Source organism: Cinclus cinclus, chromosome 7, assembly GCF_963662255.1.
Source record: "Cinclus cinclus chromosome 7, bCinCin1.1, whole genome shotgun sequence".
In the NCBI taxonomy this organism is placed as follows: Eukaryota; Metazoa; Chordata; class Aves; order Passeriformes; family Cinclidae; genus Cinclus; species Cinclus cinclus.
Genome location: NC_085052.1, coordinates 24,045,114 through 24,058,901, shown reverse-complemented (window position 1 = coordinate 24,058,901; position 13,788 = coordinate 24,045,114). Strand labels below are relative to the sequence as shown.

The 13,788-nt window shown below is 39.5% G+C and overlaps 1 protein-coding gene across 1 annotated transcript in view; it reads right to left on the bottom strand.

Annotated features, from left to right (window-relative positions):
- Positions 1-13,788, bottom strand: part of ZMIZ1 (zinc finger MIZ-type containing 1) — a 153,132-nt gene that overhangs the window by 119,054 nt on the left and 20,290 nt on the right. Inside the window, exon 3 of the mRNA XM_062496898.1 lies at positions 3,948-4,053. Within this exon, the coding sequence (XP_062352882.1) occupies positions 3,948-4,053 (106 nt within the window). The remainder of the gene's footprint in view (positions 1-3,947; positions 4,054-13,788) is intronic.

The following is a 13,788-nucleotide window of genomic DNA, read 5'->3' as shown; positions in this document are numbered from 1 at the left end:
ATCGATCCCTCTCTTTCTCATCTCCCTCCCCCCCTTTTTTTTTAACAAACACTTTAATCAGTGAACTCGTCTTTATTTGAGTACCAAATGATTTAAACATCTTCTACAGGAAGGACAGAAGCATCAGATATGCTCAGAAAAAGTCTAAGCAAATACTATTCAGAGAGAAGGGCTTCAGGTTTAAGGAAGAAAAGCCAGAATGCATAAACACCTATGCACTCACATACTAAGAGCAACTCCGGCTACTGCAGTCTGGAAGCAAATGAGCAGGCAGCCAACCTGCTGGGCCATTCCCTACAGGCGTCACAACAAGGCAAAGGAATTTGCAGTGGAAGGTCTGGGGAGCAGCTGTCACCAAAAGAGACACATATATTTTTAAAGGCTTTGTCACTTGTCTTCAGGGTGGGAAATGCTGTGTTTGCCCTCCTGCTGAGGCAGCTCCCCTGTTGCAGCAGCATGGGCTAAAAGAATAGAAGGCAGCAGCTATTATTTCAGGTACAAACACCAGAAAGCAGAGACAAAAGGCACAGCCATTAAATCGTCGTTTCTATTTAAAAACACACATGGCAACTTATTAATACTTTTAATGCTGCATGAACCTCCTCCCTAGGCATTCTCCAAAACAACTTGTATTAGCTAATTGTTAACTATGTCAACGACCTAGTAAAACAACACCAAAAAGCACATCAAACACTGTCTGGGCAACACCAAACAATCCCGGACGGCAGAAGCCAAGAACTGACAGCTCTTGGTCTGGTGCCCTGCCTTTCCCCAGCTGAGGCTCGCCCACCTGAAAAGCTGCCCCGTCCTGTTGCAGCCTCCTACTCCTCCCTGCTTGCCCCCGTGCTTGCCCGGACTCTGATTTGCCATCTGCACCTCCTTTCCAGCCTAGCAGGGAGCCACCACCACAACCAGCTGGGATGAAACATCCTGGGGCCGTTTCCAAGAACCACGGGGTGGTTTTCCCATAGAGTTGAGCCTATTTGGCAGCTGGCTGCTCTGCCCTCCGGCCTCAGGCTCCAGCCCACTTCCATCGGGGTAAGTGAGATCCCCACACACTGCCCCTGACTCTCCTGGGGCCCTGCAGAGACCCAGCTCAGGGAGCAGTCCAACAGCAAAGAGCCATACCGGCAAAAGCTCTTCTGCCAGAGAGATCCCTGAACAATTTAGAGTTTAGGGTGGGAATTGCTGGAGAACAGGAGCAGGACTATTGACTGCCAATGCTGGACCAGCCATCTCTGCAAACCAGCAGACCTGAGGGACACTGGAGGGGTCCACCTGCTTCACACAGCAGAGCTGCAAAGCCTGCCAGCCACCAGTGCCAGGCCACTCCAGGCTCCCAGCCTGCAGGAAAGTCAACAAGCCTTGTCCCAGGATGTAAGGAGGTACTGACAGTGGATGGCCTTTGAAAGGATTTGGTGCAGTTATTTTCCCCAATGTTCACCTACTCACATATGTTTTAATTAGAAAGTCTTTATTTTTCCTAGCATTTAAGAGCGTCAGACACTAAACAACACGGATTAAAAATGTTTCCAGAGCAATCCCATTGGCAGCATTAAATTCATACTTGGAGGAATGAATGCAAACCATTGTAAATTCCCCTTAAGCCTGGAGGAAGGGAAAAACAAATTCTTATTCATTAAAATTAATGCCATTTGATATCTACATCAGGGGATTTCTGCAGGAATGTGACTGGAAGAAGTGTTGAAGGTGTCTTTCATTAGATGCAAAAGAAAACAGGAATTTTTCAAAACAACCTGCAAGCATCCCTGACAACAACTTAAGCAAATCACAAAAGGCACCTTTCAATGATGCACAGTCTCTACAAGAAAAGCAAAGGACAATCTCAACATTCTTACAAACCTAATGAAGGAGCAGAACCACTGCTGTATTAGAAATCAGCAAAAGTTAATGCACTCTGATGTGGAAAATAACCCTTTAAAAAAGTCTGTATGTTCTGAAATGACCTCACATTTGTAATCCCAGTCTGCCAGTCTTTCAAACTGCCTATTCAGTGATGTAGCTCTCAGAGCTCATATGTGAATGTGACATCCTTAGAGTAGGGGCTATATGTGACATTTCACAAAATATGTTATGGTATGCCCCAAAATATGAGTATTTAAGACGGACAGTAAGAGCACAAAAAGGACAATGTAGATGGGCATGATGAAATACTGGGAAGACCTGGTGAAACAACTGTACACATAGTAAAACTAAAGGAGTTGTGAAACCAAATATATTAGATCACTGAAAATAAGTAACTTATATATACAACTGGGAAATAAGAAGCAAAGCAAAGGACTGAGAAGGGTTTTAGAATATACTGAGAAAAGAGCACATGATTTACCAGCTCTCCCAGTATTCTATCAATTCAAAAGGGAAAGACTGAACTCTGTACTGCGTGCTAAGATTTAAAAAACCCCTTCACCCCTCCTCAAAAAGTAATTACTGGTAGAAATCAAACACTGACATTGGGCTTTTCTAGACCATGATGACTGACCAGCAGTTTTCAAGGCTACTCCCTCAGTGAGCCCTAAAGGAAAAGGACTGTAACATCTGACTCTCAATCTCACCTCTAGTAACACACTGAGAGAGAGACACATCAGGAAGAATTAGTAAGAGGGGGAATAGTTATATTTTAGAAGAAAATTTAATGCTGTCATAGCTGGAAAGCCTCCCTTGATTAAGTTTTTTTTTGTTTGGCTTTTTTTGTTTGGTTGGTTTTTGGTTTTTTTTTAAATAAAACAAACAACCAAGAAGAAATGTGATGGCTAACTAATGGATAAACTTAATAGGAAGTCAGAAAAAAGAGACACTGTGCTTGGTCAGCGGAACATTTTATCCTCCACACAGTTTTCCTGGATGAAAATCAGACAGTTTATTCAACATTTAGTAAGATTAATGGTCCCTTCCCATACAAAAAAAATTAAACAGCAAGTCCAGTGAACATGCTTTGATGTGAAAGCCACTTTTTCATGAGGAACTGCTTAGAACACTTAGGACAAAAGGTAGCCATGAGTAAAGAAGTTTGGGGCTGATAAAAACAGAAAAGGAACATGAAAAGAAATATTAACAGTTGGCTAAAAGTCACTGTTTTGGAAGAAGGTAACCTTTTCTGATGTTCCAAAATGGGGACTGCATACCAGTTTAGTACTAAGCAGAAAAGTTATCCAAGCTCAGTCTGGAATGGAACAATTATCTTCCTGTTTTCCATGCCAGTGCACATTATGTTGACATTCATCAGCTAAGAAAAGGAGAACCAGAATTAAATGCTCCAGTTAAATCGAACATGTAAGAAGCAGGAAGACCCTTAAGTGCATTTTCTACATCTGTAAAGGAGCAATGGCAATACATCATGATCAAATATTGCTACTTGATCAGAGACCTGTAACAGATTATTTCTGTAAAATACTGGAAAAATGGCTACTTCATACTACAGCAATAGAATTACTACCTCTTCTTGGCCCAAAATTCTAATGCTAAGGACCATATGTACAAGAAACCATGGTACTTATTTGCACAGGCATATGAAGTCAAGGAGTACAAGTTTTGCAATAGATAAACCAGGGAGCGCAGAATAGATGTGAAAAGATTTAGAGGTTGACATATGACAGAAGATCAATAGTTTACCAAGACAGAGGGGTCTGAGTATGTTCATTCCCACCATGAAATTACTAAACATCTGTGCTTCTGGAAGCAGCATTTCATCCATGAGATCAAACAGGACAACAAACAGCACTAGCTGGGGAAAATATAAATTTCCAAAGTCATTTACCCTCAGAGGAGCATGCTGTTGAAACACTAAAAGCAACAGAACTATAAGCACCATATATGTGTTTGCTTTTGGTTTTGTTTTTTTACAGAATGTAAGACAGTCGCAGGTAGCATTTTTTACAGAATATGATCATCTGAGAATCAACAATACATCAAAACAAGGCTTTTCCTACCAGCTGATTTTGGAGTGAATTTGTCCCTGTTGGCTGCACATACTGCCAGTAGCCTGTATCCAAGATCCAAGTCAAATCCTTGCTGAGCTGCCACTCGACTAACCACCTGCAGAGGGAAAGAGAGAAAGCTTTGTTAGGGGTTACTTGAGCTCTTGACAAAGTGACATTAACCTGCTTATCAGCACTAATGTTAAACATCTGAATTTGCTGCAACAGCACAGTACAAACATGGTATGAGGCAGTGCTCCCCAGTAGTTTCCAACAGAAGCACAGCAAAGTGAACACAGGAGTATTCTGGTGATCCCATTATTTGACCACCTGTCAGAAGAAAGGCCTGGTAGTTCCATGAAAATGGGAGAGACAAAAGCCAGAAGAAATAACCAAAGAGCAATGTATGTAAAGATGGTAGAGAATACACCTTCCTGTATTTGAGATGTGAGGATGAGAAATCCTCAGTCTCTCTCTTTGTTATACAGCTCCTGGCCCTGCTCCCAAGGGCAGTGCCCAGGTCCTTTAGGTTAAAATGCTCGCTCCACACTGCTGGGCAGGGCTGTCCTATGCTGTGCTCAGTGTCACAGTTGCTGAATTTCAACAATACTGAATTGGGAAGCACATTTCCTGCAGTTTTAGAATAAATAGGCCTGTGCAAGAAGCATTTGCTTAACATTAAGTTAGGGAAAGACTGTTGTTGTTGACGACTGATTTAGAAGAACTAGCAAAACCAGGCAAATTGAAGACTGGAGTTAAGGACGACAAACAGTCAACTGTTTCTTCTAGCCAGCAACTCAACTATCAGCCAAGAACATATCCTCTTTAAAATCTGCATAGTACAAAGACAATAATACAGTCATTCTGCCAAACGATGCTAAAGTTACACACAGCACAGCTTTTCTATTGCCTTCCAGTGGTACATGATGACTTCAGACTCAGAGGTACAGATAAAACTGATTATTCTTAACAGTGCCATTACTTCTTTGCATTAAAACAATGGTGAAGGAACTGCTCAAGGAACAGAACACCATCTCCCAAGGCAAAAGAAAGTCCCTATCTTTAACAGCAGCTTACAGTACAAGAAAATATCCTTTCCCCACCCTTTCTTCATTTGAAACCTTATTTCTTAATGAATTACACTGCAATTATCTGTGTCCAGGACTGCAAAAAGCAACAGTATAGAACAGAATGAAAAACTAACATATGTGATCACTTAGAAACATTATTCTGCACTTTTTCCAATATATCCACTTTTCCTAATTACACAATTAAGAACCAAATTTACTTCTTAAAAAAGAATTAACATGAATGAAGTTTCCAGGTAGACTTTTTTGTTCTATTGCTCCTATTAATTTAAAAATTAGACATTCATAAGGCTTAATCAGTGGGAGTGCTCCCTCCCAAAATTTAACCCTTCCAACCTCAAAACTGAGAAGAGAGCTTCAGGGAAAAGAAACAAAAATTAAGGATAATCAGTACAGTAATACACACGTACTGTTTTATCACATTTATTTACAATTACAACTTTTAGATAGAAAAGTAAAAATGAATAAGGTAAAAGAAACAATGCAATTAGTTTTGATAAACAAGAAACCATTTCCAACTTGGTAGATCAGCCTTTAATCCTTTACACTTAGAAGTGCAGTTGTATCCTGGCTAAGACTCTGGGTCCAACCTTGCAAAAATAATAAAATAATAATAACAATAATAACCCACCCACAAAACCATTCAAAAGCAGAAAAGCAAGTGCAGAATATGAGATGTCATGTTTCATGCTAAATTAGTAATAGGAGTAAAGACTGGTGGGCTGCCATGGGATCTGGAAAACACTTACATACTTGGAAATCTGTTTCCCTTTTCTACTTCCAGAATCACTGTACTTTGCCCACCCAAAAGTAGATACTGGGGGGGGAATCAGAAAAAAACAGACAGAAAGATCATCCAAGAAACCCAAAACAACACCTTGCAAAAGGCTCCTGAGGACAATGTCTCAATGTACAAACATTATTTAAACTCCTTTAGCCATCATCTATTCTACCATCACAGAGGTACACATTTCAGAGTGCCAGTCCAGTGTGTAAAACAGTGGAGAAAGGGCCCTCCCATTTCCTGTTTTGAAAAAGCATGTAATCATTAAAGCATTTATTTTAAAACTGAACAGGAAAGAAGGCAGATATACCTGCTCATCAGTGAGCACACAGTAACCCAAGAAATGCATTGGCTGCTTATATGCTCGATTCACTTTAAAACATAGAAGTACAAATTCTGAGACTTTCCTAGCAAGAGACCAAATCACTACTCTCAACTAATATCTCGCTAATTATGGAAAAAATACTACAAAGTAACTCAGGAAACAGAGAGAACTGTAAAACCCACAAAAGCCAAGTTCTGCTTGCACTGTCTTCACTGAGTACACTGCAAAGCCTGGGTCAGTGCAGTCCTAACCACAGGCTGACGCCTAACTTGCTACACTCCCACACCACATCGGTTTCCTTTTCCTAATTTCCCCTGCCAGAGGAGCAGCCCCGAAGCTCAGCGGGGAGGAAAGCAGAGCTTTCAGGTGCCAGAGTGTGCAGCCCAAGGCTGACCATAGCCCAATGGGCACAGCATAGCCTGGCAGCACCACCTCAAAGGCAGCAGCTGAGGCAGTGCCCCAGCAAACCCCACGCAAGGACTGAGCATGAGAAGGCAGAATCTGAACTTGACAGTGTGCACAAGTCAGCCAGACAAACTATTGCTTACTTCTTCAAGCAAAGCGTGAGGAAAAACAAATTGGAGATTTGTTTTAGAAAAAAATTAAAAATCTAACTTTGCAATAAAGTGCTTCCACTGACAAACTGCACAAACAGGCTGTCCTTCCTCTCAAAAGACCAACAAAAACCGCAGAAACTTAACAGAAAGCAGGTATTTCTAATAAAATTTCTGTTTTGCCAAGAGTAATTTTCCACCTACGGTTTTCTTGTATGCACTCCATTAAATGCAGAAAGAGGGTCTATTAAACAAACTGGTGGACTTGAGCTCAAGAGGGCTTTCTCTGGTCCCTTCTGCCTCAGCTTGGTCAACCAGAATAGGGCAGTACACATCTATTTCCTTTACAAGGAACGGTCAGGTCAACTATGATAAGTGATTACAGCATTGCAGAAAGAACTCATAGTTGAACACATGGTGCCAGCTGCATGTTGTCTGAAGTTTTTAACAAGGCTTACGAGTATTTGCATTGACTGTATTTTAAGTTTTCCTTTCACCTATGGCAGGTTAAAGACTTACTTTTATTTCAAAATTAAGGTCAATGGTTCAGATAATACATTCCCCTCCCAAGACTCTGTTTCAGGTTGTCTACAATTCAAGTCAGATATTGCTCACTTGGTACTTGTCAAACTTTCCTTTGTATGCAAGGGACTCCCTGGCTTTTTAAATGGATACTGAGAATTCTCAGAAACAAGATGACAAATGCATCACAGCAGCATGATCCACAAACCACAAAGAAATAGCTGCAAGACATCTGGTAAGTTTAATATATTCAGGTCAGCAGACCCTGATGAAATTTACCTTTGAGTGTCTCAAAGGAACTTGCCTGGACAAACAGTGTAACTGCTAATATTATCTTCAGAAATTCATTCAAGACAGAGAACTTGGAGATATACCAAATGTGGTTTCAAGACCATAAAAGGTGACACTCAGAAAGTACATATATCCAGATAGACAGCAAAACAAGGTATTAAAAAATATTAGGTGAGCAGTACAGAACATCATCACGAATCCATCAGCACCACGCAATATCCTTCTTTGACAAGTTACCATAATCTAACTTTAATACATCTTTTGTACAATACATTGCTTTATGTAACACTGTTGTAACAAAGAAATATAGCCCAGATGACATAAGTATAAATTTTACTCAGATAATTAATCACTAGTCCTTTGTCAAATCAAAACTTGTGCTTGTTACAGGTAATTTCTATGTATTTAGTCCTGACTTGGACAATGACAGAATAAACTGCAAAACCTCCAGGTAGTTTTCCAGGCAAAAGAGTCTCCAAACATTAACAACACAGGGTAGGAGTTTAAAATTAGCATTATAACCTGGAAAAATATCGCAAAAACAAGACCAAAGACACATACAAAATACTATAGAACAGAAAGAAAAATTAAATGCCTAAATTGAAAATTAGGAACAGACATTCATCTTTTCATTGAATATGTGTCTCACTGGGAAAATGTCTGAGGTATTAAAAATCATCAGGCACTGACCTACCTATCATTCTCTGGATTTTGGAGGGTAAGGAAATTTGTAGTAGACTAGACTGTATCTGTAGCATATCCTGGCTTGCAGAAGAATAGACAGCATGGTCCCTTAGGTCTGTCCCAAGCCAAAGCTCAGTGATTCCAGACACCTGCTGCTGACTGGAGCCATCCAGCTCAGTCTGAAGCCTGTCCCAGGAATTCTACCACATTTGAAACCTCCTGTAATTTCAGTCTTATTCAGGTACCAGTGAGGATCAGATGGGATCAAGGCAACAATTTCAACAATCCATGAAATGTTATGGCTAAGTGATTGTGATACCATTTGGAAACATCCTCTTTCACAAACTATAAATTCAAATCCAGCATATCAGCAAAAATGCAGACAATGTGTAGATGGTACCATGTGTTCAACCGTGACTTCATTCTACAGTGCTGTAAGAACTTATCTTACTTGACCTAACCATACGTAACATAGTATTCCATTAAAAAGCAATGCATTTAAAAGAAAAAAAAAAAAAGGCAAAACAGACATAGTTTCCAGTCCCACAATCATAAATTGAGATTATCATCCTTTATCATGGATGAGAGAGGTGCTTGGCCAACTGGAGGTTTAACACCTAATATTTCCTTATGTTATTTTACAGAAACATTCCAGACAGCTAGACTTGATAAAAGCTAGCCTATTTCTTACACACACTTGCAGCACCTAGATTTTATTTAAATTTAGATATAGCACTAACAGTTATTTTAAGCTGTCTTTAAAGAAACATATCTGCAAACAAGCATTATTATAACATCAACTGCCAGTAAGAAAATCTGATCACTCTAAACCTCTGAAATCTTTCATTTGAATAATTCAGATAAACAGCATTCAAAAAGGAGACATTGCATTCACTGTCTGTGACTCAGCTCTGCAGAATTCCAGATGTCTGAACTCTCAGGGTCATTGACAGTGAGGAGAAAATTATGAGAGTGAGGTTTTAATTACATGAAAAGCAGATAAATATGGCTACCAGCATCTTTTCTCTGCTGAATTTACCTGCAATACTTTCCCCCCACTTCCCTTCTCCTTTTGCAAGGCTAAGGAGCTTCACCACGGAGCTTCACTCCCTGCCCTGCTTGTCATCACCCCACGAAGTACTGGAACAATGCAGCTCTCAACCTAACAGCCCTGTTAATCAAGAGAGCTACATGACTGCTTATTTCTAAACTCCCTTCCCATTATGTTGCACTTTCAATGAAACTCTTAACTAGCAGCAGTCAAGAGCACTCCCCCCTGCTGGCATCAGAATGAATTTTACCAATTCAATTTGCTGGTTGCTCAAAACTAAAAATGCCAGCTGATTGCTAGTTCAGACGGCTCCGTGTTCAGCCACTTGTGCATACTTGAAATTATCTGAATGCAGTTTGAAGACTACAGCAGAAATTTTGTAATTAGAATTCTGCAATGTAGATGGTAATTTTTCCCCCTCAGTAACACACAAAGATCAGATAAACAGGAAGCAAATTGAGGAATTTTGCAACATGAATAGTGATCTGCCTCAAACAGGAATAAAAATATACAGGAAAAAGAGGAAGAAATCTGTGATCTGAAGTCCTGATCTGATGAGACTCATACACTCCAGTTGCAGAAGGGCTGCCTCAACAACAGAGACAATCCAAGCAGGTCAGGGAATGTATATATTTCATTAAGTAGTTTCTTGCCTTTGATACTTAGAAACAGACATGAAGCAGGTTCTGCAAATGTAAGAGATTTCACAAAATCCTTATATTCGAATTAGAGTTTTCTTAAAAATAATTTCCCACTCTGTAAGGTAGGTAAGGGCCAATTTTTCAAAGTAAAACAAGGCAGCACGCCTGCCATGTACTTCTTGATGCTTCCTGCAGTGGTGACGTAAATCAGGCAGAAGGGTGTCTCCTCCTTTACATCCTCTTCCTCTCTGCATGTCTCTAACAACCACAAGCATCGAAGAGAAGGTCACTGTACTCAACCCTATCCACTGAAAGTTGTCCCAGAGGAAAAGAGGAAGGGATTGTGCTGTAACTAAACCAGCTGATCACTGCTGCCACTTGAGTCCTGGCACACTTTGTACAGTGATTTGCATCAAACATACACTAGCCATAGGAAGAAAGTGACAAGGGAATTCCAAAAGCAGTTCACTTTGGAGAGCAGCAGATCTCGAAGAGTTTTTAAAAAGCCATGACACGACTAACAACGTTTCAGTAAAAAGGGCTTTAGGAGACCAGGAAGCGGAGGCACGAGCAGTGACACCGAGTTACTCGGTAGCGCTCGGAAGCAGAGCGTTCTGCGCCTGCTGGCTGGACCCGGGCAGCACAGCACGTACACGGCCCCGCGGGGCAAACACAAAGCTGTGTGTCGAACAGATGCCTGTTAAGAGAGGATGATGGGAGCACGATTTCTTCCACGTGAACTTCTTGCTCTGGAAGTCTTGGATACAAGGAGTAAATGTAACATTTCTAGGGCTCTCAGGGGCAGCTGCAACCTCCCACGTTCTGGGTATAGATATGCTGAAACAACCCTTCCATCTACTTAATCACATTCAAATCCTAACCTGATTAGAAATCTGATTTTTGGAATGTCACACCTTGATTTTTGATTGTGTACTTTTCTGCATTAAATGGAATTAATCTAGGCAAGCATGAAGCCAATGCAGCAGCAGCTGCATTGCAGTCTGAGGCACCCTGTTATGGAAACTTCACGTTATTCAGATATGGCATTCTTGTATTTTTTATTTTTTAACATATATGTCTTTTTAAAACCAATTATGCTCTTCATAACATATCAGACAAGTTAAAACAGACTCCTGTATTATGAAACTGAGAGCAGTTAGGGTTTTTTCCTCCTTAAAATGATCCAAAATCATCTCAACAGTCTCAGTTCCAGGATTTTCTGAAGAGAAATCCAATTCAAGAGATCACTGTACTATTGTATCAGTATCATTAAAACATGAACTTTAAGCAGATACTTTCATCAGTTTATCAATGATGCTTGCTATTTCAGCAACTCGCATTGGCAGTACAGAGATGCAGTAAGAAGTACAAGCAGAAAAAAAAATTGAATTAATAACCTTTAGATGAAGTACAATGAAGTACATTGTTTTAATTGAAAGAGAAATATTTCTTTCACGATCATGGGTAAGTTTCCCACATCTGATGACTGAGGTGGACCCAGTATTTGGAGAAGAAAATCTAGAACATTAAGATTTGGGGTGAAGGCATTTTAAATTACTATTTCAGTGACTATTTCAGCACAGTTTTTTGTGGACAATCTGGGGAAGGAAGTCTTTGCATCTTTTGGATGCCAAGAGAGACCCAGATCCCAACCACAGTGGTTAGAGACAACAGCTTTCACTGCAGAAACTCTCTTACATTCAGTGATTTGACCAGCAGTTCAGGTAAGCATAGCTCACTTACCTAAATTCTTCCTACTATCCAAAACCATTGTAGTGATGGATTTTAATTTCTTAAATTAAAGCCCCTAGGCACAGCTACAGAGTAACTGCACATAGCTTTCTGCACATAGCTTTGCTCCTCTCACTCTTTTATTTCTTGATCAGACACACTGAAGAGCCCCAAAGAATGATAAACTTGGTGCCTTGTAAAGCTGAAGCACAGCAAGAGAACAAGGCAGTGCGTTTATGGTCCTTTGCTGCAGACAAGTCTGTAAATCTGTCCATTTTGCTCTCAGCTGTCTCCTCATTTCTACTTTTGCTGCAGCACCAACACAAACATTATCCAAAGCGTTCAATAAGATCATTTACATGTTAAACTCCTTGGCAAGAGCAGATCCGTGGGATGAGACTACACTGGACCTGAGAAGAGGCAGAAATGAATGAAACAACCGGGGCCAAATGCTGACTGAAAGTAATTTCTATTTTGAAGCATTCTTTCCTGAACAGCTTTTGGCCAATATTTTGCTTTTGTCTCCCATACACAGAGATATAACTCAATTACTGTGTAACTTTTTGCTCAACATCACTGTTAAACATTACTTTTAGTATCCACATGGATTGGGAAATGGTAAGGAGAAAAGTTAACCTGTGAGTGATTAATGTACTTCGATTGCTTTGTTTGGACTGGTACCTGATTTGGCCAAACTGAGGTTATTTTTTTTTTAAACTGCTGTGCGTTAACTGAAGCTGTTTATTTCAGAAGACTGTAAGGTAATGCCATATACAGTACATGTTCAGAGAATCATACTCTTAAATTTATCAAGACTATCAGCCTTGCCATAATATAATCTAGTACTAGAATAAGAAATTTTTCAATCCTAATAAAAACACAGCAATGTCTGGTTTGTGGAAAATGGACGCTGTTTTCATCAGCTCCCCATAATACTATGGAAGAAGCAATATTATATACAAAAGAAAACCATATCCATTGCCATTTCAGTAATTTATAGAATCAATTATTTCAATTATAATTCAGTTTCTGGCCTACAAACTGTCTATTTGATTCGAAAATAACTGCTGTTGAAAAATAACACCTAGCTTTTCTTGGCAAGTTAGAAGAAACTTTATTGTCTCTGAGAGAGATCCTAATGTGCTTGCATGAGTTCCATAAAAGCTGTTTAAGGGAACTTCTCCACAGCCTGTACCTTGCAAGAAATAAAACAGAATCTTACAATCTAAACCAGAAATAAAACAAAAGCTTACCCCTTTATCCCTGACTTTGTTATTCATCTGTTGAAAAGACTATTCTTTATAAATTTTTATTACCCACTCACTTTAGTGATTTTCTGTAATGGGTAAGCACAAAAAGTGAAGCTCTAGAATTAGTGTCTGCCAGAACTGTTTGAACATAACATGATGCACATGCATCACACTTGGTCAGAAGATGCACAGCTTTTGGGGCTTAGTTAATGAAAACATATTTTCTATTTATAGCACAAGCCACTGGTTTACCCATGTATCCTTTTCTCTTCAACTGTTTGCACTGCACAGATATACCCCCATTTTATACATACTTTACTTCATTAGCCTGATTTCTTTATCACAAAAGGAAATTATTTGAACTCTAAATGAGTAATCATTTAAAGTATCCTTGCTTAACAAATGCAAAGTATTTGACTACTGCAGTGAAGTTTACATACCTTATTAGGTACCTCTCTGGCAAAATTTAGCTGTTGTATCAAATCCTGAACTTCTTCTTGAGATAACAAAACAATTCCTATTACATTGCATACAATGTCAGTGGAGCCCACAGCAGCAAATGTAACTCCAAGATTATAAAGTACTGCTGATATGGAAAAATTATCTACTGCAAATAGCCAGTATGTATACTGTGAACAGATGATTCTAAAAAAAAAAAATCACCAAGGAAAGAGAAACACTAGGCACATGTTACACATGTTGCTGTTCAACAACTGTTGTTTAGCAAACTCATGAAATTTTCCAGCCACCGAGATTTCTCTAAGTGCTGGTATTGCAATTTAAGAAAACCCTCTATAACAGCCTATTCTATACATATATATATATTTTATATAATATAATTATCAAAAGCAGCAATTCCATGAGTGAAGCTAGAAGCTCTTCTGCTATTGGCCAGGCAGAATATTTCTAAGATCATTCTCCTGCACCTGTTC